Source organism: Mus pahari, chromosome 20 (assembly GCF_900095145.1).
Source record: "Mus pahari chromosome 20, PAHARI_EIJ_v1.1, whole genome shotgun sequence".
Lineage (NCBI taxonomy): Eukaryota > Metazoa > Chordata > Mammalia > Rodentia > Muridae > Mus > Mus pahari.
In genome coordinates, this window is record NC_034609.1 from 18,854,057 (window position 1) to 18,874,700 (window position 20,644).

The window sequence follows — 20,644 nt, forward strand, 5'->3', positions numbered from 1 at the left end:
CTTTAAAAAAAAAAAAAAAAAAAAAAGCTGTGCACCAGCACTGCCTGCTGTGATGGGTAGCTGTGACCCCAGCACTCAGACTCGGAAGGATAGCTACAAGTCCAAGGCCAGTCTGGTCTACAATTCCAGATCTGCCAAGAATATGTATTTATGAAGATCCTATCCCAAAAGCTAAAAATGAAATAGTTGCAAAGACTTTTAAGCCAGCAAAGTGCTTACTTTAAAAGGTTAACATTTTAAATTTTAGATATATTTTACTAAATTTTAATTTTTACTAAATTGCAAATACATTTACTAAATTGTATCAGATGATGAGTTCCAGTTATTGCAGAGAAACTTCATGGACAAGTACTACCAGGAATTTGAAGACACAGAAGAGAATAAACTCACCTATACACCCATTTTTAATGAATATGTAAGTAGATTCTGTTTCTCCTACCAGGAAAATTAAGGTTTCTTTAAAATCTGAATTTAGATCCGTTATGTATAACTAATATATACTGTTAAAAAGTTTAAATTAGAATAAAAAAATGTTTCAAAGCATGGTGGCACCTGTAGCCACCTGCCACTCAAGAGGCTGAGGCAGGAGGATGGCTTCAAGTGGAAGCCTGCCTGAGCTACCTAGTAAATTTCAAGTTAGCTTAGGTTGTTTAGCAAGATTATTTCTTGAAGAAAAAGAAAAGTTGGAGTTAGTTTACTTTTTATAGATGCCAGCACTGCCTGGGGGTTGCTGATTAGAATCTGGTTTAGATAATTTTTCTCTTGCCAGATCTTGGAGCTATTCCTAGAGGGTTTTTATGAAGTAGTTGGTGAGCCTGCAACTTCTGGTTTAAAACAAGTTTGCCTTCACCATACTCTTGCCCTCAGCTGTGATATCTTCCATTTGTCTGCTGTGGAAAAACAGTGCCAGCAAAGCAGCCAGTGGGTAAAGACGGAGGGAGAGAGCTGGGTTCACAGGAGTTGTCCTTGGATGTCCACATGCACACTGTAGCACCTACATGCCCACTCACATACATCATGGACCCAGTAACGATAAGTAAAATAGAAAACACAGGGCTGGACAGATGGCTCCCAGAGGACTGCAGAGCATCTACATCACACACACACCCCTTCCCATCTCCACTGTCTTCTGCAGATCTCCCTGGTAGAGAAGTACATTGAAGAGCAGTTGCTGGAGCGGATCCCAGGCTTCAACATGGCGGCCTTCACAACCACGCTGCAGTGAGTTGAGCCTGACTCTGGGTCTGTGCTTCTCATTTTCCTCCCCTAGACTGAAGAAACCCCACTCCTTGTCATCACTGAGAGCACTGGGTGGCTGGGTCCTGAGTGGGAGTGAGAGGCCCTCTACACCTTTGCAAGGCTTTTGTTGTTGTTGTTTGTTTGTTTGTTTTTCGAGACAGGGTTTCTCTGTATATCTCTGGCTGTCCTGGAATTCACACTGTAGACCAGGCTGGCCTCGAACTCAGAAATCTGCCTCCCTCTGCCTCCTAAGTGCACTGCCCAGCGGCTTTTTGAGATATTTTTAAATGTATATGTATGTGTGTGAGCCTGCATGAGGTTATGTGTACCATGTGCATGCAGGATCCTCCAGAGGCCAGAGGAGGGTTTTAGACCCTCTAGAACTGAGCTACCAGCAGTTGTGAGTGCCCATGTGCTCTAGAAACAAGCCTGGGGCCCTGCAAGAGCAGCAAGTGCTCTGACCACTGAGCTCTCTCTCTCCTGCCACTTTTAGGGGGGATGAGGTGGGGGGAGGACAGGGTCTCTTATAGCCAAGGCTGGCCACACGCCTGATCCTTCTGCCTCCATCTCCCAGGTGCTGATAGACATGCCCCACCATGCCTAGCCTGTGCATCTTGAAGGGAGTCTGTCTCCCTGTTCATTCACAACGCCAACACTCTGTCTTTTGCAGGCACCATAAAGATGAGGTGGCTGGTGACATCTTTGACATGCTGCTCACATTCACGGATTTTCTGGCTTTCAAGGAGATGTTCCTGGACTACAGAGCAGTAAGTTGTGGCTGCTTGCCTACTTAGCCTCAAGGAACCACACAGAGTTTAGAGGGCAGCGCTATGGAGACAACCACCTGCCCTGCCTCCTCTGTCTTTCGTCCCCTGCCCCCCTTATAATGGTTCATGTGAGTTTGGTGGCTTTTGAGACTATGTAGTGCTGCTCCATTCTGGTCAGGACCTTTCTATGTTTTGATGACACAGGCTCAGGGCTTCCAACAAAGAAGTCTCTTATGTCACTTTTCATGCAGGCTCCTTTAAAAAAGAAAAAGCCACCTTGTTTACTTATGTATGCATTTATTGAGACAGAGTGTTACTATATAGCTATGTAAACCAAACTGGCCTCAAGCTCAGACATCCTCCTGCCTCAACTGCCTGAGAACCTGGATTAAAAGCATGGCACCATGCCCATTCCCAGTTAGTCATATTTTTTAAATTTAGTTTATTATTTTTTTTATGTGTATAAGTGTCTACCTGTATGTATGTCTGTGCACCACATACATGTATGTCTGGTGCCCATGGAGGCCGAAATATCAGGTAGTATCCCCTGGGACTGCAATTAGTGACAGTCGGATGCTAGGATGGTGGGAATCAAATCCAGGTCCCCTGGAAGAGCAGTCAGTGATTTTACCCACCAAGCCATTTCTCGGCCCCCAAGAAAGTCTAGGGCCATAGTTGAGAGAGGAAATAACCTGCTGTATACCTGCTTGCCCCTCTCTGTATGCTCCTTGGCACCTCACACACCTTCCTGCTATCCCCACCATTCTCCCATCCCAGATGCTCCTCCTGAGTCCAGAAAGCTTTCTCCATTCCTGGTGTCTTGAAGTTCTCTTGCTTTCTCCTGTAGGAAAAGGAAGGCCGAGGACTGGACTTAAGCAGCGGCTTGGTTGTGACTTCTCTGTGTAAGTCGTCATCTACGCCAGCTTCCCAGAACAACCTGCGGCACTAGGTCCCACCTTCGCACAACCAGTGTGATTGACATGAGTTCACCAGGCCAGCAGGCTCCGAGAAACATGGGCTAATGATGACAGGTGTATCCTGCAAAGACCCACTGTGCCACAGCCCTTTGTCCATGTGAAGTATTGATGAGTCCCAGAAAACATGACTGACCCTGCTGGCCCTTGTCCAGAAACTCCTTCCCCCCTAGTCCATAACCCTTATGTTCCCTGCTCCTGTCCCCATACAGACGCCTCTCCCAGGTGCTTCTGAGTGGCTCCTCGGGCGCACAGACCTGGGTTGGCCACCTCACCTGGGGGCTGTCCTCCAGCAGTGTAGTGTGTCAACAGTGTGGATACCACACTGTTGTGAGCCCTTCATCCCGCAGGCTTTAGTGAGTCTTTGTTCTCCCATGGTTTTCACCTGGGTCCGCTTCCGCTTCAGGCCTCAGCCTCAATGGGGCTTTTGTTTGGGCGTGTTGATCTGGGGAGTTACAGACCAGCTGCCTGTCCTGGTTTCTGAGTCTCCTGCGATTACAGCTTGACTGGCTGTGGGGATCCACTGAGAGAGCTGCCCTCTACCCACAAGTGAAAATGAACTCCCAACCTTACGTTAGCAGTCCTTTCACCAGTGAGTCCTGCTGGTCTCGATGTAGCCCCACTGTTCTCTCTAAGCATTATTTTTAAGAAACTTATTTTTATAGATGAAAACTCAGGCTAACCTAGTGAGTATGATCTTGGGATGCCCATGATCAACCACTTAAAGATCAAAGTATTATATGCTGTGTGCTTTGTAGCTGTGAGTGTTGTGAGTGCAAACCTGCTTTCCGACGGGTGCTCCCTGCTGGGCACCAGAACAAACAGGCTGTGTGCTAGACATGGACCGCGGCTCTGTCAGGACAGCCTGCGAGGTGTGCTGTGCGTGCGTGTCTGCTGTCCTATCACAAGAGCATGCTGGATGTGCCTGTGCATGCTGTGTGCAGTCCTTCGTGTAGGCCAGTGAGCTGGGGTCTTTTTTATTGGGGGGTAGGGACTCTGCTGTTTGTTTTCATACAATCTCTCCTGCTAAGTGGATGCTCCCCTGAATCCGGCTCAGCCTGGGGGGAGGAGGAGCAGGACACAGATTTCTGGTCATCTGTCATCTTTGGTGGACTGCCACCAAACAGAAAGCATGTGTGTCACATCTCTAGAAAGAAGAAAAAACAGTTCAAATCCTAATGTATACTTTTGACTTTAACTTTTATAGTAAACAGACTCTGCGCTGACTTTCCATGTGGCCATTTGACTTTAAGGGATATAAGCTAAGCTCCGTGTTTTTTTCTGTAGCTGTGTGTCACTTAGTACTTTTGTAAAAATAAGTAAAATTTGAGGTGTTTGGCAAGAATAATCACTTAATGTGTATTGTCCATTTTAATGTAACTACTGACCTCCGGTTATTGTTGCTTTGGTCTTTTGAGATCAAAGGCCCTCTCTGGCCAACTCTGTAACTGTCACCTCTCAGCGACCTTCCCCTTCCTGCCCCTCCTATGTCAGGGCCGTAGGCAGACGCTGAAAGCACTCAGTAAGGTTTGCTGCTCAGCCTGCCTGGTTAGAAAGAAGGAAGTGGGCAAATCCAGAGAGGAAATACTGCGGGCACAGCGAAGGGGCTGCAGAGGTGTCTCAGTGGCTCAGTTCATAGCACTCACACTAATTCCAGCTTCAGGGAATCCAGTGCTCTCTTCTGGCTTCTGACACCGATATAGTGCAAATACATACACGTAGGAAAACACTGCATATACATGAAATAAAAATAATAAATCTTTAAAAACAAAAAGACCCAGAAGGCAGGCAGACTACAAGAATAGTTTAATATTCTATGTAAGCTTGCTAATTTGGTGTGTTGGTCCACAAACTTGGACAGATCCTATATGCTTCCTCCAATGATGTTACATCTGGCCCAGGGCAAGAAAGTTAAGAGTCTGGCCCATTGTAGCCCATCACTGGGATGCTGCCTTCTATTCCCTACCTGATCAGCAGAACCAGAATGCCTCCCCTAAACTGGCATTCTGAGATTGTATGAGGCATTATGTCAGGCTGTGAGATACCTGGTGGGTCTGTGAGAGCTCTGGCTTGCTAGGATTCCACTTCCCTCTATGCCCCAATGGGCCAGTCCTCCCTTAAACTCTGGCTTTCCCTGGGGCATCCTCCTGGAACAGGGAGACTTCATTACCTAACATCCAAAGTAGATGCTATGAATATTTACAATCACCAAGACAAGTGTGAGCAGGGACCAAGAGCTAAAACTTGATCTCCTCCCTCTAATAGTATCAAAACCCAAGTATCTGATTCTGATTTCATCTTAATTGTTGCTATCTTCTTAAAGGACCAAAAAGTAAAACCTTAGCAAACATCTAAGACCACAAATGATAACACCTTTCCAAATAGACGCTTCCATTTTTATTTAAATTGTAAAAAATAATAATTCCAAACAAGAGTCATCATTAACCCCCTGACAGCTCACCAGGCAAGGCCCTGCTTCCTTCTGTCCCTCCTTAGAAGTCCCCTGTGCCTAATCAGGGGACAGGGGTGGTGGGGGGCCGGAAGAATCCTTGCACAGATGCTAGACCTCCCAAAGGGGAGAGCTCCGCGTGATGGAGGAGACCTAGCCAGTTTGCTGCCATCAAAAACTTGAAACCAACTGAAATCGTCCAGTCCTGGAAATCCCAACTCTTCCTATAAAAATCTCTCTACAGGTGACAGGTTGGCATGGGGCAGGGGAGGGGACGGTGGGACCAGAAGAGCCTAGGGGCTTGCTTGGCTTCTGGAGCAAAGATAATCTGTCTTTTGTTAGATTTATACTGTGGCAGGTCAGAGGCTGAAGGTCTGTTAGTGCATTTAGTGCTGGTGAGCAGGGTGACCCAGCCTGCGATATTGAAGTTCTCAGATGACAAGGCAGAGAGCCATAGGAGTTCCCCAACCCCCATCACCTTCTGCTGAGGAAGGGAGGTGGGGAGGATGTCCCCATGCCTGGCTCTTGGCAGCCCATCTGTGCCAGCATGGGCCAGTTCCTCAGGAGTGCTGGAGAGTTTGAGTCCAGTAAGCTTAGGGGATGACCCTGTGCTAAGACCCAACCATGACTCAGGCCACAGCATAGCTGGCTTAGGAGTAGCCCCCAGCCATCTGACTCGTGGCCGCATTGCTACCCACTCCTCGCCAGGCCTGGAAGCTGAAGAAAGCGCTCACTCCGTAGGCAATCATCACCAGACAAGCAAAGAACTGGCAGGGGAGAAAAAGAGGCCAAGGGGGTCAGTCAGAGAGAGCCAGGGAACCACATGGGGACAGTGAAACCAGACCAAGTGGGTCTCCTCAGAGGGACTTTGGATGAAAGCTTAAGCAGCAGCCCCTTGGGTTAATCAGAGCCACTTGTTCTGGGAGCCACACCCCTATGCCCACCCACCCATACCACACATCTGGCATTATGTTCTAAGGGTCAGGGATAAGAACTACACAGGCCAGACATGTCAGATGGTGCCAGGCACAGCACTCTGGAGTGACTGTGGGGTAACTTTATATACCTAAAGGACCTAGGGTCCACAAGTAACATTCAGGGCTGGGGATGTGGCTCAGGTAGAGCTGTTGGCCAGCCTCCCAAGGCCCCGTGGTTCCAGGCCCAGAATTGAAAACAAACGAACAAAACCAACCAGTAACAATACTCACAGCCCCCAGGAGTGTTCTGAACCAGTCTGTACTCTATGTGGCATGTGCTTTCAGAGGCTTGGGTCTCCATTCCCAAGATGGAGTTCACTAATTTTAAACTACTCTCACCAGGAAGAGGGAAGACACCACACGTGGGCTGTCCTGTCCTGGACATGACCACAACTCCAGTTTCCTTGTCTAAAAAAGAACCCATAGCCTATGCCTTTAGACATGAACAGGGCCTTGTGGATGGAGTATGAATGGCTATCTGACAGCCCAAGTTTGGACTTTTTATAAGAGAATACTAGTAAAAAAAGAAATGTAGATGGGATGTCTGGTGATGACAGCCAGCCTGAGGTGACATGTGACAGTGTCCACAGTGGATCCCAAGCATTCGGGTCCCCTTGAGTTCTGCTGTTCACTAAGGAAGGAGGCCCACTGAGCATCCAGCCAGTGACAGCTCAGACAGGAGCCTGTGAGTTCACAGAGGCCTGGACTGGATCCCCTGCAGAAGGCTGGAGCCCTGGGACATACTTACAGAGGCAGCTGAGCGCTGGTTATATGGCCGGGAGCCCCTCAGGGATGTCAGATCGACCGCCGCCGCGCAGGCGATAAAGGCAGTAATGTAGAGAACGGTGGCAGCAACAAAAAAGATCAGTAACTGTAGGGGGAAGGGCGAGAGGCATTAGCATCCACGGGGAACATCACCACCTTGAAGCCCTGGCGGGAAGGCTTGGAGTGTTGGGGGCGGGTCGGTGCCACCACAACGAGCCACTTGCCTCTAACCAGCTAAAGAAGTACCATCTCTTGTGTGGCACATGCCATGCCCATGCCCTCCCTATGACCACATCAGCACTTGGTCTTGTGCCTGGCCCTCACATCCCGCTGCCCACCAGTGGGAGACATCTATGGCTCCCTTATACTATCCTAAACTCAAGGGCAAATACCAGGGCCAGGGTCCTAGGGAATCTATACAAGGCACCAAGAAGACTGGATGTGAGCCTTCAGCTGGCTGTGGGGCCTGTTCCATACCCCCAGTGGGTGCCTCTTGTCTTCAAACTGGTCTCCAGCCATTTATTGTGCTATACATTTTTCTTTAATTGCCAACATTTAAAATTAGATTTCACGTGACAACTTGAAAATTTCATATTACACGTTTGAGGCTTCTGGACATTGTGGTACACACCTGTAACCCCAGCATCTCAAGAGGCAGAGGCAGAAGGATCCCAAATCCGAGGCTAAGTTGGTGCATATAGTGAGATGCTGTCTCAAAACATCAATTAAGATGAGTAGTTGTGGCTCACACCTTTGATCCCAGCACACGGGAGGTAGAGGCAGGCTGATCTCTGAGTTTGAGGCCAGCCTGGACTAGTGAGTTCCAGGACAGCCAGGGTGATTGAGAAAACCTAGCTCAAAACACCCGCAAAGCTGGGCAAAGTAGCTTACAGGAGCCAGCATGTCAGACACAAAGACAGGAAGACATGGATTCCAGGTCAGTCTGGCCTACACATCAAAACTGCATCAAAAAAAAAACAAAGCAAAAAGCTAACCTCAGGGCTGGGCATGTATCTCAGTGTAAAGCATTTGCTCTGAATTCAAGAGGACCTGGTTTTGATCCCTAGCACCATCAGTACAACAAACAAAATACCTCCAGGCTTTGGCACCAGTGGGCCACATCCTCTCAAGGTTGAAGCTGGGCAGAGGCAGCAGCTGCTCAGGGCCAGGTACTTGTTAGGTTTCTGGAACCTTCCTGGCCCAGTTCACTAGTCCATCTCATCTGGCCCTTTCAAGGGTTGGCAGTCTCCAACTCAGAGTTGAGAAGGCTCATCACCCAGTTCCTCTCCCAGCTCAGCCCAGCAGCACCAGACACAGCCCCCAGCTGGCCTCCTTCACTTGATCACTGGTGCTGTGCTGCCAGCCTTGCCTCAGAGACAGAGGCCTCCAGCCTTGTGGAATTCTTCTTTAGGGGCTCGGGATATTCAGAAGGGGGCTAGACCCTTAGCCAGGAGTCCAGCCAACGCCACCTCAATCCCAAATCTTGTCCCCAAGTACAGCGACCACTGCATACCCTGCCCGGCTCTGGCTAACGAGACAAGGATCTAACAAACCCATTCTGTCTTGGCATGACTCACGTTTCCTCTCGCTAAACAGGCATTGAATTGTAAACAATCACTGCCTAGTTCCAGCCTCGCCTGCCTTACAATCATGCGCCTCTGTGCTCATTAAAAGGCTCAGACCCAGCTGCATGTGTTTTCTGGGTTCCAGAAAAAAAAACCCAGCCAGAGGAGCCTGGCCTGAGACAAACCTGGGGAACCCATTCTCTCCAGAGTGCCAGGGCCTCCTGGAGGCAGCTTTCACTGACAAACCCAGACCTCTTAGCTCAAAATTCTGATTCCCCCCCTCAAGAAAGAACAATATCCCAAGATCCCCGAGGATATCTGCAGAGTTGGTCAATAGCCCCTCGATGCAGCTCCCTTCCCAGGACCAAGTCAAACACCCCACTTCCATCATTAACATACCTTTCCACCCCAGCTCCACCCTCCCACCCTCCCTCCATTTCACATTTATGGAAGGTCAAGAGGTCCCGTCCTAGCCATTCACAGACAAGGACTCAGCCTGGAGCCACATAGCCCCTGCCCCAAACTCACCACCAACGGCCAGGGCACCATGTACAACTTTGTGTGCAGTTGAAACAGGTAGATGATGAAGAAGACGATTGTCACCAGCCAGAGGAAGACAGCGACAAACATGACCCAGCCATAGGCAGGATACAGATGGTATGGGGTGTCAGCAATCAGGGCCCACACCAGCAGCCCCAGCACCTGTGGAAAAATAAAGGGGAGTTTCTCAGAGCCGCACAGCTCCAGCCAGAGGCTCGGGCCTTGGTCCCCTTTCTTGTTAACTCAAAAAGTTTAGGCTGACAAGATGGCTAAGAGGGTAAAACGTTTGCCACAAGCCTGACAAATGGAATTCAATTCTGGAACTCGGGTGTAAGGAGAAAAGTGACTATCAGAGGTCCTCCAACCTTTTTGTGTTCACTGTGGCATGGAACATGCCCACATGCACGCACAATTAAAAACAGCTTCTTCAAAGAAATCTTAACTTGCCTCCTGTTGTTCACATCTGTGCTGGGGATCTTGTTTGGCCTCTCTTCCCCCCTTTCAATTGCCATCATGCTGTGTGACAAAAGACTTCCCCGGTGTGATGCTGGTTTATATATGCTGAGCCCAGGGAGTGACAGGATTAGAAGGTATGGCCCTGTTGGAGTAGGGTGTCACTGTGGGTGTGGGTTATAAGTCTCACATTCTAGCTGCCTTGAAGACAGCATTCTGCTAGCAGCCTTCAGATGAAGATGAACTCTCTGCTCCTCCTGAACCATGCCTGCCTCGTTGCTGCCTCTGTTCCCGCCATGATGATACTGGACTAAACCTCTGAACCTGTAAGCCAGCCCCAATTAAATGTTGTCCTTTATAAGACTTGCCTTGGTCATGGTGTCTGTTCACAGCAGTAAAACCCTAAGACACCCAGGTCCTCAGATAGTACCACTCAAGGTAGGAACAGCATCTCTCCCATAGAGTGTATGCTCCTTATACCAGTACTGCCCACAGCATTCTAGGGTCTCCACTTTGCCACAGGTGCAGAAACAAAACAAAACAAAACAAAACAAAACAAAACAAAACAAAATGCTGGAAGCTAGTCATGGAGGCTGATACTTGTAATCCCAACACTGGAAGAAAAAAGAGAACCTGAATGAGTTCAAGGCCAACATGAGCCATAGGCCAGTCTTGCCCATGTGAGCCCCCCGCTCAAAAGAAAACCCTGTCTCAAAATAAAAGGGGGTGGGTGGGTGGGTGGAGTAGTGGAGAGATGGCTCGGTGGCTAAGAACACTGACTACTCTCTTCCAGAGGTCCTGAGTTCAATTCTCAGCAACCACATGGTGGCTCACAACCATCTGTAACGGGGATCTGATGCCCTCTTCAGGTGCGTCTGAAGAGAGCAACAGTGTACTCACGTATATAAAATAAGTAAAGATAGATAGATAGATAGATAGATAGATAGATAGATAGATAGATAGATAGATATGGTAAACCACACCAGGAAGCTTGGTGGGTAGAGTAGCCAGGTATCCCCAAATCCCCGACTGAGTGTGTTGAACCTAAAGGCATGGGCTTTGTTTAAAACCCGTTCCTCTTCCACCTGCACAACTGCGTAGTGCTTCCTTACCTCATTTGTAACAGTGCAGAGACCACACCCACCTCAGACAGCTTCTCAAAGTAAGCACAGTTTTACACTTGAGAGCGACGGTCAGCCTTGTGTAAATTTCTACAATCCCCCTCCCAACCCCACCCCCACCCCCACAGAGTCCTGCCACAAAGCACCAAACTCAGATGGTTCTACACACAGACTTCTTGCACGGGCACAGCCCAAGGACCCTGGGGATGACCCAAGGGTAGCACAACCCCGTGGCTGTCCTGGGACTCCCCAGCCTCTTCTTTGCTGGCCAAGGATCTCTGTCAAGGTTGGGGGATACCCACTCTCCTCTTATCTGGAACCCAGCAGCCACCATGGGTGTAGAAGTCTACTGTGGCTCTGGAGAAAGCCTGTGTTGATATTCACAGAGGGACCGTTCCTGCCTCTGCCTGCACAGCGTGGAAGCCGGTGGCCCCAGTCCAAGGGTGAGACCACTTTCAGTCAGATCTTAGGAGCAGAGCTGGCTGGCCTCAGGATGCTGGTCTTTGGAAACAAGTTCCCATCCCCTGGCCAACCCACTCTGCTCACAGGCCACTGGCAAGTTCCCTGGGAACTTTGGTTTGGAATATACACTTGCCGTGTAAGGACAGGGACCCTGTAGCTGAGCAGGCCTAGGAACCCAGCAATGCCCCAGTCAAAGCAGGCTCTATACCTGCACTCCCCAGCTAAGGTGAGCCCCCAGACACCCCATGTCACATAACACCCCTCCATCTGCTCTTGCCTCTGACCCTCCCAAGCATGCCCAGGGTTTGACCCCTGTGCCCACTTTGCTGTGACAAAGATGGGGCAGTGTAGCAGGGCCTTCCTAAACTGTGGTAACAATGCCAAATTGGGAAACCCTCATTTCATTACAACTCAGCGGCCAGGGGGAGATGGCTCCGCAGGTGAAGGCCTTGCCACAAAATCTGATGACCTGAGTTAGAGCTCTAGAGCCTATGTGGCAGGAGGGAACTCCTGAAAGTTGTCCTCTGACCTCCACATGAACACTCTGGCATGCCATGCCCGTGCCTACACAGACACCACACACACACACACACAAACACACACACACACACACACACACACACACACACTTTCCCCTACCCTCCCTCTCTCCTTCCCTCCTCACCCCTCCCCCTCTTTCTTGGCACAGTCTCATCCTTCCAGCCTGACCTTGAACTCAGACTTCTGCTCCTCAAGTACTACACCACAGGCATGTGGCACCACACCTGGCCCTGACACACCCTTTACTCCCCACCCCAAATCACCATGCCTGGAAGAGACACACTAGAAAGGTCATGAACCCCCAGAGCTTGGGGAGGTCATTTCTGTCAGAGGAATGAAGACTCTTGGAATAACATCTCTCACAGTTTCTCAGGTGAGACATGGGAAGGTTTGGTGGCGGGGGGGGGGGGGGCGCACCTAAGGGCTGTCAACTCTTATGTGAAGTATCTTCCAGGTCCCCAACCCCACCACTGGGTTGGCTGTTTCCTACTATCTGAAAGGAAGTTAGAAAGGGCATCCAAATGACAATCCAGAAAAGGCCGGTGCATGTTCACATCCATGCCCACCTGCAATGCTGTCACTCACAGGCTTCAGCAGAGGGGTCACCAGGTAGGCGCCGAGTGGAGGCTCCCTGGCCTAGAACAGCGATCTCCCAATTACCCTCTCTCCAGGCTGTCTTGCCAAGTTTCCACAAACTGTACAGTACACTGGAGATAAAAGGGGGATTAGCCCGCTCTGCCTGAGCAATAGGAAAGGAGTTGCTGAGGGATGGATAAAGCAAAATGTGTCAGTCCCCTCCCAGGGTAGGGCTGTAGGAATACGTGTCCCCACCCTGTCCCACTCCACCCCAGATTTCCAGATCAGCAAACACAGAGATAAAGCACGAGATAGGTGGGGGTAGATTTATGTTCCTTTTGGGCTGTGGAGCTTGGCCCCACGCCTAGGAAGCTGACTTGGTTTCTGTCCTAGAACAAGGAAGGTCTGGTCCTTTATTAGAACCCAACAAACAGGTTTCTCCGGGTCCCTAAGCCATCAGCCTGGGTATTTTGCTGACCCCTTGACTGACCTGTGTGGTCCTGGGAGGGAGGTTCTGGAAGGTTCAGGACCTCCTATGACTCACTGAAACGCACCTGTCTCAGATCGCCACCTAGCAGATTGGGGAGCACCACTCTTGGGGGTAGCAAAAGGCAGCAGGTAGTGGGGAGCAGAGAATGAGGCCAAAGTCCTTAATTCTACTCCCTGATCCCTTGACCAGAACTCCATGTCCAGAACATGTCTCATGTAGCTCACACATCCCTCCAGCGTGCCCTGTCCCTGGGTGCCTCTCTTCATAACCCTCTACTGTAGCACTTCTGTGTCAGGGCTCTGCACCTTCAAGGTGCTCCCACATCAGCAGGTTGGGCCAGATCAGAAGCACAAACTGGCCAAATATGCATGCGCACGATATATATGTGCTCTGGGGATAAATTCCAGTGGGGAGGGGTTCCAGAAGGGGGAAAGGGCAGAGAAAGATCTCACTGGTAAAGTTGCATGTTATAAGGATTAGGGAACTGAAGGTGGGGGCAGAGAGAGCCATGTGGAACTCTAGGGGACAGATGAAACTCTACCTCTGGCATTCTGGGTAACCTTGACCTCCGAGTCCATTTACCCCTGAGTACTAGATATTGTCAGACCAAAGTCGACTCACTGTAGGGTCTTGGGGTGGGGTGGGGGGGACTCACCTAACCTTTCCAATCTATGGCCTCATCTGGGGCACATGATTGAGTTTTAACGCTTAACCTGGTTACCCTACAGGTGTGCCCGGGCCCGTAACAAGGAGGGTGTGGTTATGTGGGGTAGTTCTGGAAAGCCAGAAGGGAGTGAGGGAGCTTCCAGGAAGGGGAAGCAACTCCGCCTAGAAGTTGACACTAAGGTTCCTAGACAGGCTTTACAGGTTGTAGAAGGAGCTGAGCCAGGCCTCTGGAATAGAAGCGCGCGTTGCTGGTGAAAACCCAGTCCTGGGGCGATAAGGGCTGTGGGTAGAACTGTGTACATCTGGCAAGGGCTCTGGCCAGTCACTCCCATAAGTACCGCAAAGCCCTGAAGGGATGTTACAAATTGTTCGTTCTTGGTGTGACATCTTCAGTGTTTGAATGTTAGCAATTAAGCTAAATGTTTTAGAAAGGATGAAAGTGGACACAGACCATGGAGAGAGAAAAAATGGGCACGGACCCTCTGGCATGGGGCAGTGATGCCAAGTCTTTCACGGCCCTCCGTGACTGCTCCTCCACTATACTACCAGGAAACTGAGGCCCGGGGTGGCCACATGACCCTTCCCAGGGTCTCCCCTCACTCAGGGCACAGCTAGGCAGCTGAGGGCACGCAGAAGTTGGCCTAGCATAGCCTGGCCTAGCCCAACCTCCACCCCCATCCTGGCCCTTCTCCCTACACTGAAAGGGACTTTATGGGGATAAGAAGTCACCCATTGTGTCACAGGAGACAAAGGGGCAAGAGACACAGGCTCCAGGCGCCTGAGCTGGCCATACCACCACCACACACCATCCCTCTCTGGGGAGGCACCTTGGAATTCCAGCACTGGATGTGAAATATTTTAGAACATGGGGTGGTAGGAGGTACACCATGTCCAGATCTCCAGGAAGCCCAAAGCCACCAAGCTGTCCCTTTCTCTATCTGAAACAGACACACACGAGGAACCAGAGTTACTCAAGCCAGTGCATTCTCTCCCAGGACCAGTTCTGTGCTGGGCTGTTTCAAGTCTGAGGAAGAGAGCAAGCAGGGTGATGGGCAGCTGGGTCTGGCCTGCAGTCCACCCAGGCCTTGGCCAGCATCACAGTAATCCAAATGCAGTTTTCCCATGCTATTTGCAAGTCCTGGGTCTCAGAAGAGAGCGTTTAAATCCCAGAAGTACAAGAGTGCGCGCGCGCGCATACACACACACACACACACACACACACACACACACGCATGCTGATGGCTGAGCCAATACAGACCTGAAATTTCTTCAACCACATGGTCCCTGGGTGTCCCCAGTAGTTTAGAAAAAACTTCCCTGCCGTGTTAGTGGTCCAGATCTGTAATCCTGGCACTTGGGAGGCAAAAGCCTGAGGGTTGCCACAAGTCTGAAGCCAGACTGTAGTACACAACACCTTGTCCTAGTTCAGTAATAACATCACTAATAAATAATTAAATGTATTATTGTTATTATTGCTATTTAGTACGAAAATCTATCCAGAATGAGCTCATAGTACTTCCTACATAACTCCATGCTGCCTGTAGAACAGACGACGCAGGTCTCCTTCCGGTCATCATCTCCTGGTGCGTGAGGTGTGGGGACTGTGACTCCTACCCCTCCCTCCATTTTTTCTGGCACCCCAACAAGTGGCAAAATGCCTGAAAGGGTTCCAGAAACATACAGAGCCCATCTATGCCCCACTCCTTGCTCTTCCCCAGGGGTCCCCATAGTGTCTGCTTGGGTCTCCTCAGTCGTAGGATGGCCTCCAGCCATGAAGAACATCTCAGGATGTTTTTATTCTGCTTGTGAAGGCCAGGGTAGAGCTCTTGAATGTACAGCTTCAGTCATAGCCTGGCATCCAGTAGCCCAAGCCCCCTTACTTCCTGGGCCTTCCTCTCTCGGGGCCCGACTTTCTCCCAAGAGAAGCACTCAGTCCAATTCACAGAAGGAAAACCGGAAGCTCTTTGTAAAAGATGAGGATCTGACCTAAGGACATTCATATGAGGGGTGCTAGACAGCCCAGGGGTAGACCTCCTTTCTCTTAGCACTGACTGCTGTGAGGTAGGGGCACTTGAGGAAATATTACAGTCTGGGATGCCAGAGCTGTGGAGCAACCACAGCCTATGACTCTCTTAGCCCTGGAAAACCTACAGATCTAGCTGCACACCCAGGCGGGGGGGGGGGGGAGGGCAAGGCCTTCCTCATTCCCAGAGTGTGGCCTGAGCATATCTCTCCCATCTCCACTCTCAGGAAGAGTGGTGTCAACCCCCACCCCCATCCCTACCCCCCACCCCCAAGGCCCAGGCTGGCAGAAGAAAAGAGTTCATCCAGTGTCTGAGATCACCCAGGCTATAGTCAAGGCTGAGCTGCAGAGCTGGCCCAAGCCTGGGACTTGGTAGCCTACTTGATGGGGCCCCTCCTGACCTTTAGCCTTGTCCTCACTTGGAGATCATGGTGTGTCACCCTGCCTTCCCTCCCTGAGCAAACAAAAGAAGTTCACCCTGCCCAGCAGCAAAAAAGCCTCAGTGTGAGGGCTGGTTCACGCTGCCAAGGAAAACAGCCTCCGCCTGGGTTCACGGCAGCCCCTAAGAGAATGGTGGGCATAGTCGTCAAGCCACCACGGCTGGAGAGAGGGCAACTGTCTGATGAGCAGGAAGTCTTTGCAAATGTGAATTGCCCCTTCCTGAAGCAGAGGCCACCTTCTGCTGGCAGATAACAAGGAAAAACTCCCAGGGTTCCCAGCCAGTAATCCCAAACTCACAGCTACCCCTCACTGCTGTGTGACCTGAGGAAAGTATCTTGCCTCTCTGGGCCTGACAGACATCCGATCCCTCACTCACAGCTTTGGACATAGGCACACACTGTGTAATTCCCCACTGCCCAACATTTTTATTCATTTGAAAAGAATTCTTTTTGTTTGCTTGTTTGCCTTTTCGAGGTAAGGTTTCTCTGTCTAGCCTTGGCAGTTCTGGAACTCACTCTGTAGACCAGGATGGCCTCAGAGTCCAACACAGATCTGCCTGCCTCTGCCTCCTGAGTGCTGGGATTTAAAGGCGTGTGTCACAGCTGCCCGACTGTCCACTTCTTAATTTTGGTTTTTAGACCCAGGGTCCCATTACTTACTCAAGGTGCCTGGTATGCTCTAAGTAGCCCAGGCTGACCTTGAACTCACAAGTCTCCTGCCTTAGCCTCCAACATGGTCCACTTGCTATATACTTTTGAGATAAGTACTGTTGGGTTGGCATGATGGCTCTGGATAAAGATGCTGCCACCAAGCTGGGCGTGGTGGCGCACGCCTTTAATCCCAGCACTCGGGAGGCAGAGGCAGGTGGATTTCTGAGTTCAAGGCCAGCCTGGTCTACAAAGTGAGTTCCAGGCTCGAAAAAACCAAAAAAAAAAAAAAAGATGCTGCCACCAACCCTGATGACATGAGCTCCATACCCCAGAGCCATGTGGCGAAAAGAAAACCTCCTCCCACAAGTTGTCCTCTGACCTCCACACATGCGGCCGTGTGTGCATACACATGCACACATACGTGTAAAAAAAATTTAACTAATAAAAGGTAAGTAAATATAATGTAATGATAAAATGAAAAAAGTGCTATACACGGCCAAGTTTTCAAGTGTGGCCCCCTGGGTAGCTATCAGACACCATCTATGCACATAGGATCCCAGCCTTGGACAGGTATATCTTGTGTTTGGAGATGAATGACCACAGGCTACACATTAACAGTTCTCACTAATGTTGGTTGTGATCCCTTTAAGGGTCACACAGCAGATATCCTGCATATCAGATGTTTATGTCCCGGTCCATAGCAGTAGCAGAATTACAGTTGTAATGCAGCAGTGACATAATTTTGTGGTGGGGGGGGCAGGTGTCACCACAGCATAAGGAACTGTATTAAAGGGTCGTGCAGCCTTAGGAGGGTTGAGACCCACTGCTACACTTGGTTCTGCACCAGGCTTTCTCACTGAGCACACAGCCTGGGGCCTGGCCCTCGCTGTGACATACATTCCAGCATCAACGCACACAGACTTCTTTCTATAGGGCCCCACAATGAATCTGTATACTCAGCCCGACTGAGCTACCAGTAAAGGGAACTTTTAAATCACTGATCAGTGTGAGGACACAGGTTGTCTACTGCAACAGAAGCTATAAAATTAATGGCAACTAGTATGTAGCAATGTTAAAATTCCACAGGTAGAGAGAAGAGATTCTGGGTCCCCTCCCACAGCAGTTCCCTCCTTAAGTAAGCACTGTTTTGTGTGGTTTCAGTTATTGGTAGTCAGAACATATTACGTCAAAAAAAATCATATTTGTTTGTCTGAAAACAGGAACTCATGCAGCAAATGGTAGCCTGGAAATCAGCTATATAAAAAAGTAGGATAGCCATAAACGTCTGATATCGTTTCCTCTACCTCCTAAGGGCTGGAACTCGAAATATGTGACACTGTGCATCTGGTTTTTAACTCACAGGTCCAGTGAGACGACTCAACAAGTAAAGCAACCGCACTAGGCCCAACAAAGGGAGTCTGAGCTCTGGGAGCCATGTGGTGGAAGGAGAAGTCGGCCTCTTCACTCATGCAGTGGTTTACCTGTGCGCGCGCGCGCGCGCGCACACACACACACACACACACACACACATAATTAATACTTAATTTAAATAATAATTCATATTATTTAGATATTGTTTTTTATTTTTGAGATAAGTTCTCACTATGCAGTCTCTCCTATGGCCTGGAGTTCACTGTGTAGATCAAGCTGGCTTCAAACTCACAGAACTGCCTGCCTCTCCCTCCTGAGTGCTGGGATTAAAGTAGTGTGCCCCTACACCTGACACTGTTCATAAGTTTCAAAAATCTTCCATAAAAGCGCACTGCTACAATTGTTACTGTTACTCTCTCACTGTAATCAACTATAACTTAAATTTACCACAGCTACATATGTTCAGAAGAACTATATCTAAGGCTCAGCCCAGTCTTGGAATATGTCCTTATGGAGAAAAGGTGATTACTGTAGGTTAATCCAATGGCAGAGCCACTGAGGCTGTCTCCTTGACACGTCCTTTCTAGATGTAGTTAATGCAGATGGCCAAGCTCAACACAGACCTTAGTGACATTGAATTACGCAAACGCAAAGGTCTCACCTTTACTCGATTTCCAGAAGACAGGGGGGAAAAAAAGCAGTGGGGACCCTCAGTAACAACAAAATTCACATTTGGAAACAAACATCAGGAGAGGGCCAGGCGCGGTGGGCTACCTGGAAGCTGTTTGAGAGATGAAAGACAGAGGATCAGGGTTCGAGGCCAGGCTCAGCTATATGGCCATGCATCAAAATATTAAAATAAATAAATAAATATAAACAAAACAAACAAACAAACAAAAAATAGAAAGCACTATCTAAAAATCTCCTGGTGCTTCTGCAGCAGGCTGGAGGCAAAGCCCGACGGTTTCACGGACAGAAGTCACACAAAGGACTCTGAGGCATTTCCTTTTGAAGTTCATGCTCGTTCCTAGGAGGACAGGGACAGACCACACACCGACCCGCCATCTGTGCCTATCAGATTGGGGTACATCCCAAAGTGTGTCATATTGCCAGCCAGAGTGGCTTGGGGAGGTACCTGTGGGAAATGGCATAGGGGTGACCTCCATGGAAGTCGCTTGCCAATCTCCATCCTTATCTCAACTGCGGCAGGGTGTGGCAGCACAAGCTCGTCTCCTCAGAGAGGCACAGGCCTGTCTTCTCAGCTACTTGAGGCTGAGGCAAGAGGATTTTAAGTTCAGGTCCAACCTAAGCTACAAAGTGAGTTCAAGGCCAACCTGGGCAACTTAAGGACACCCCGTCTCAAATTCAAAAACATCAGAAAGAAGGCTGGGAGTAAGTGTGTTAAAATTAAACACAATAAATACATAACCGTGTGAAACCTGCAGGTGAACAGCCTCATCTCTGTCTACAGCGGCCTATAGCCTGGAACCTGGGTAGGTTGCGGGGTAGGGTGGGGTAGGGTGCAAACATACACTGCACATGCCCTCTGATCCTGGGAACCCACTTTCAGAAATGTGTTACACAGACAGTTCATTGGCATATGCAGAATCACTCCTGGCAGATGGGTGTAAAATAGCAAAGGAATGGAAATTCAACTGTGTCAACCAAGGGACTGGTCACCCAGCTCAGGGCCCAGCTGCACCTTGAATTGCTATAGAATCAAGGAAGAGAATATATTCCCTGTGCTAAGATGAAGAATCTAGACTGGAAAGATGACTCCGTGGTTAAGAGTGACTGCACTTCCAGGGGACGGAGACTTGAATCCCAGCATCCACATGGCTGCTCACCACTCTCTGTAACTCCAGTTCCAAGGGATCTGAAGATTTTCTTCTGGCCTTTCTGGGCACACAGGCACACATGCAGGCAAAATACCGGTACACATTAAATAAACAAACAAACAAACAAATAAAATATAAGAGTGAAAACTGAAGAATCTACTTCAGGGGTAGAACAGTCCGTGGCCAGGCATCTTTAGCTTCCAACACTATGTATATATATATATATATATATATATATATATACATATATATATGTTTGAAAAAACAGAAAATACAGTTTCTTGTGCCCTGATCTTCGTGGTCTTTCTGTGTAGCCCTGGCTGTCCCAGAACTCACTCTGTAGACCAGGCTGACCTCACACTCACAGAGACCCACCTGACTCTGCCTCCCAAAGGTTGGGATTAAAGGCATGGGCCATCACTGCCCAGCCTCACGGGGTTTTCAAATGAGGCTGGAGTTCTGTGCAATCACACACACACACACACACACACACACACACACACACACACACCAGTCCCACTACACATACACTGGTGAGGACAGATGGGGTTGGCCAGAAATGAAAAAAGATCACATTTTACCAATTTTTCTTTGTGCTACTGAGTTATTTGGCTGTTAAGATTTTTATTGTTTCTTCATTTGCTTGCTTGCTTGTTTCCAAAGAACAAAACGTTATAAAAATGCAATGGTTGGTCTGCCGAAAACTTGAGCCGTAGCCAAGTGAACAGAGGCTGCAC

At 49.3% G+C, this 20,644-nt stretch overlaps 2 protein-coding genes across 2 annotated transcripts in view; one reads left to right on the forward strand and one right to left on the reverse strand.

Annotated features, from left to right (window-relative positions):
* The window catches only part of Arl2bp (ADP ribosylation factor like GTPase 2 binding protein), a 9,135-nt gene extending 4,801 nt beyond the window's left edge, over nt 1–4,334 (forward strand). The window contains exons 3-6 of the mRNA XM_021220430.2: nt 309–415; nt 1,136–1,221; nt 1,910–2,006; nt 2,854–4,334. Coding sequence (XP_021076089.1) covers nt 309–415; nt 1,136–1,221; nt 1,910–2,006; nt 2,854–2,955 — 392 coding nt within the window. The 3' untranslated portion in view covers nt 2,956–4,334. The remainder of the gene's footprint in view (nt 1–308; nt 416–1,135; nt 1,222–1,909; nt 2,007–2,853) is intronic.
* Nucleotides 4,335–5,354: 1,020 nt separating this feature from the next.
* Nucleotides 5,355–13,496, reverse strand: Pllp (plasmolipin). The gene is made up of 4 exons (XM_029532746.1): nt 13,460–13,496; nt 9,265–9,518; nt 7,155–7,277; nt 5,355–6,196 (listed from the first exon to the last, which is right to left on the reverse strand). The coding sequence occupies exons 1-4, from the start codon at nt 13,494–13,496 to the stop codon at nt 6,080–6,082; spliced, it is 531 nt and encodes a 176-aa protein (XP_029388606.1). The 3' UTR covers nt 5,355–6,079.
* Nucleotides 13,497–20,644: the final 7,148 nt, after the last annotated feature.

Bases quoted from the DNA above. Each gene is read 5' to 3' on its own strand.
- Pllp (XM_029532746.1), bottom strand. From the start codon at position 13,496: ATGGACTCGGAGGTCAAGGTTACCCAGAATGCCAGAG. The intron at 9,519-13,459 runs GTAGAGTTTCAT...AAACTTTTTGAG, and splicing joins GGTTACCCAGAATGCCAGAG to TTAACAAGAAAGGGGACCAA. The intron at 7,278-9,264 runs GTGAGTTTGGGG...TTCCCCCTACAG, and splicing joins TGGTGCCCTGGCCGTTGGTG to TTACTGATCTTTTTTGTTGC.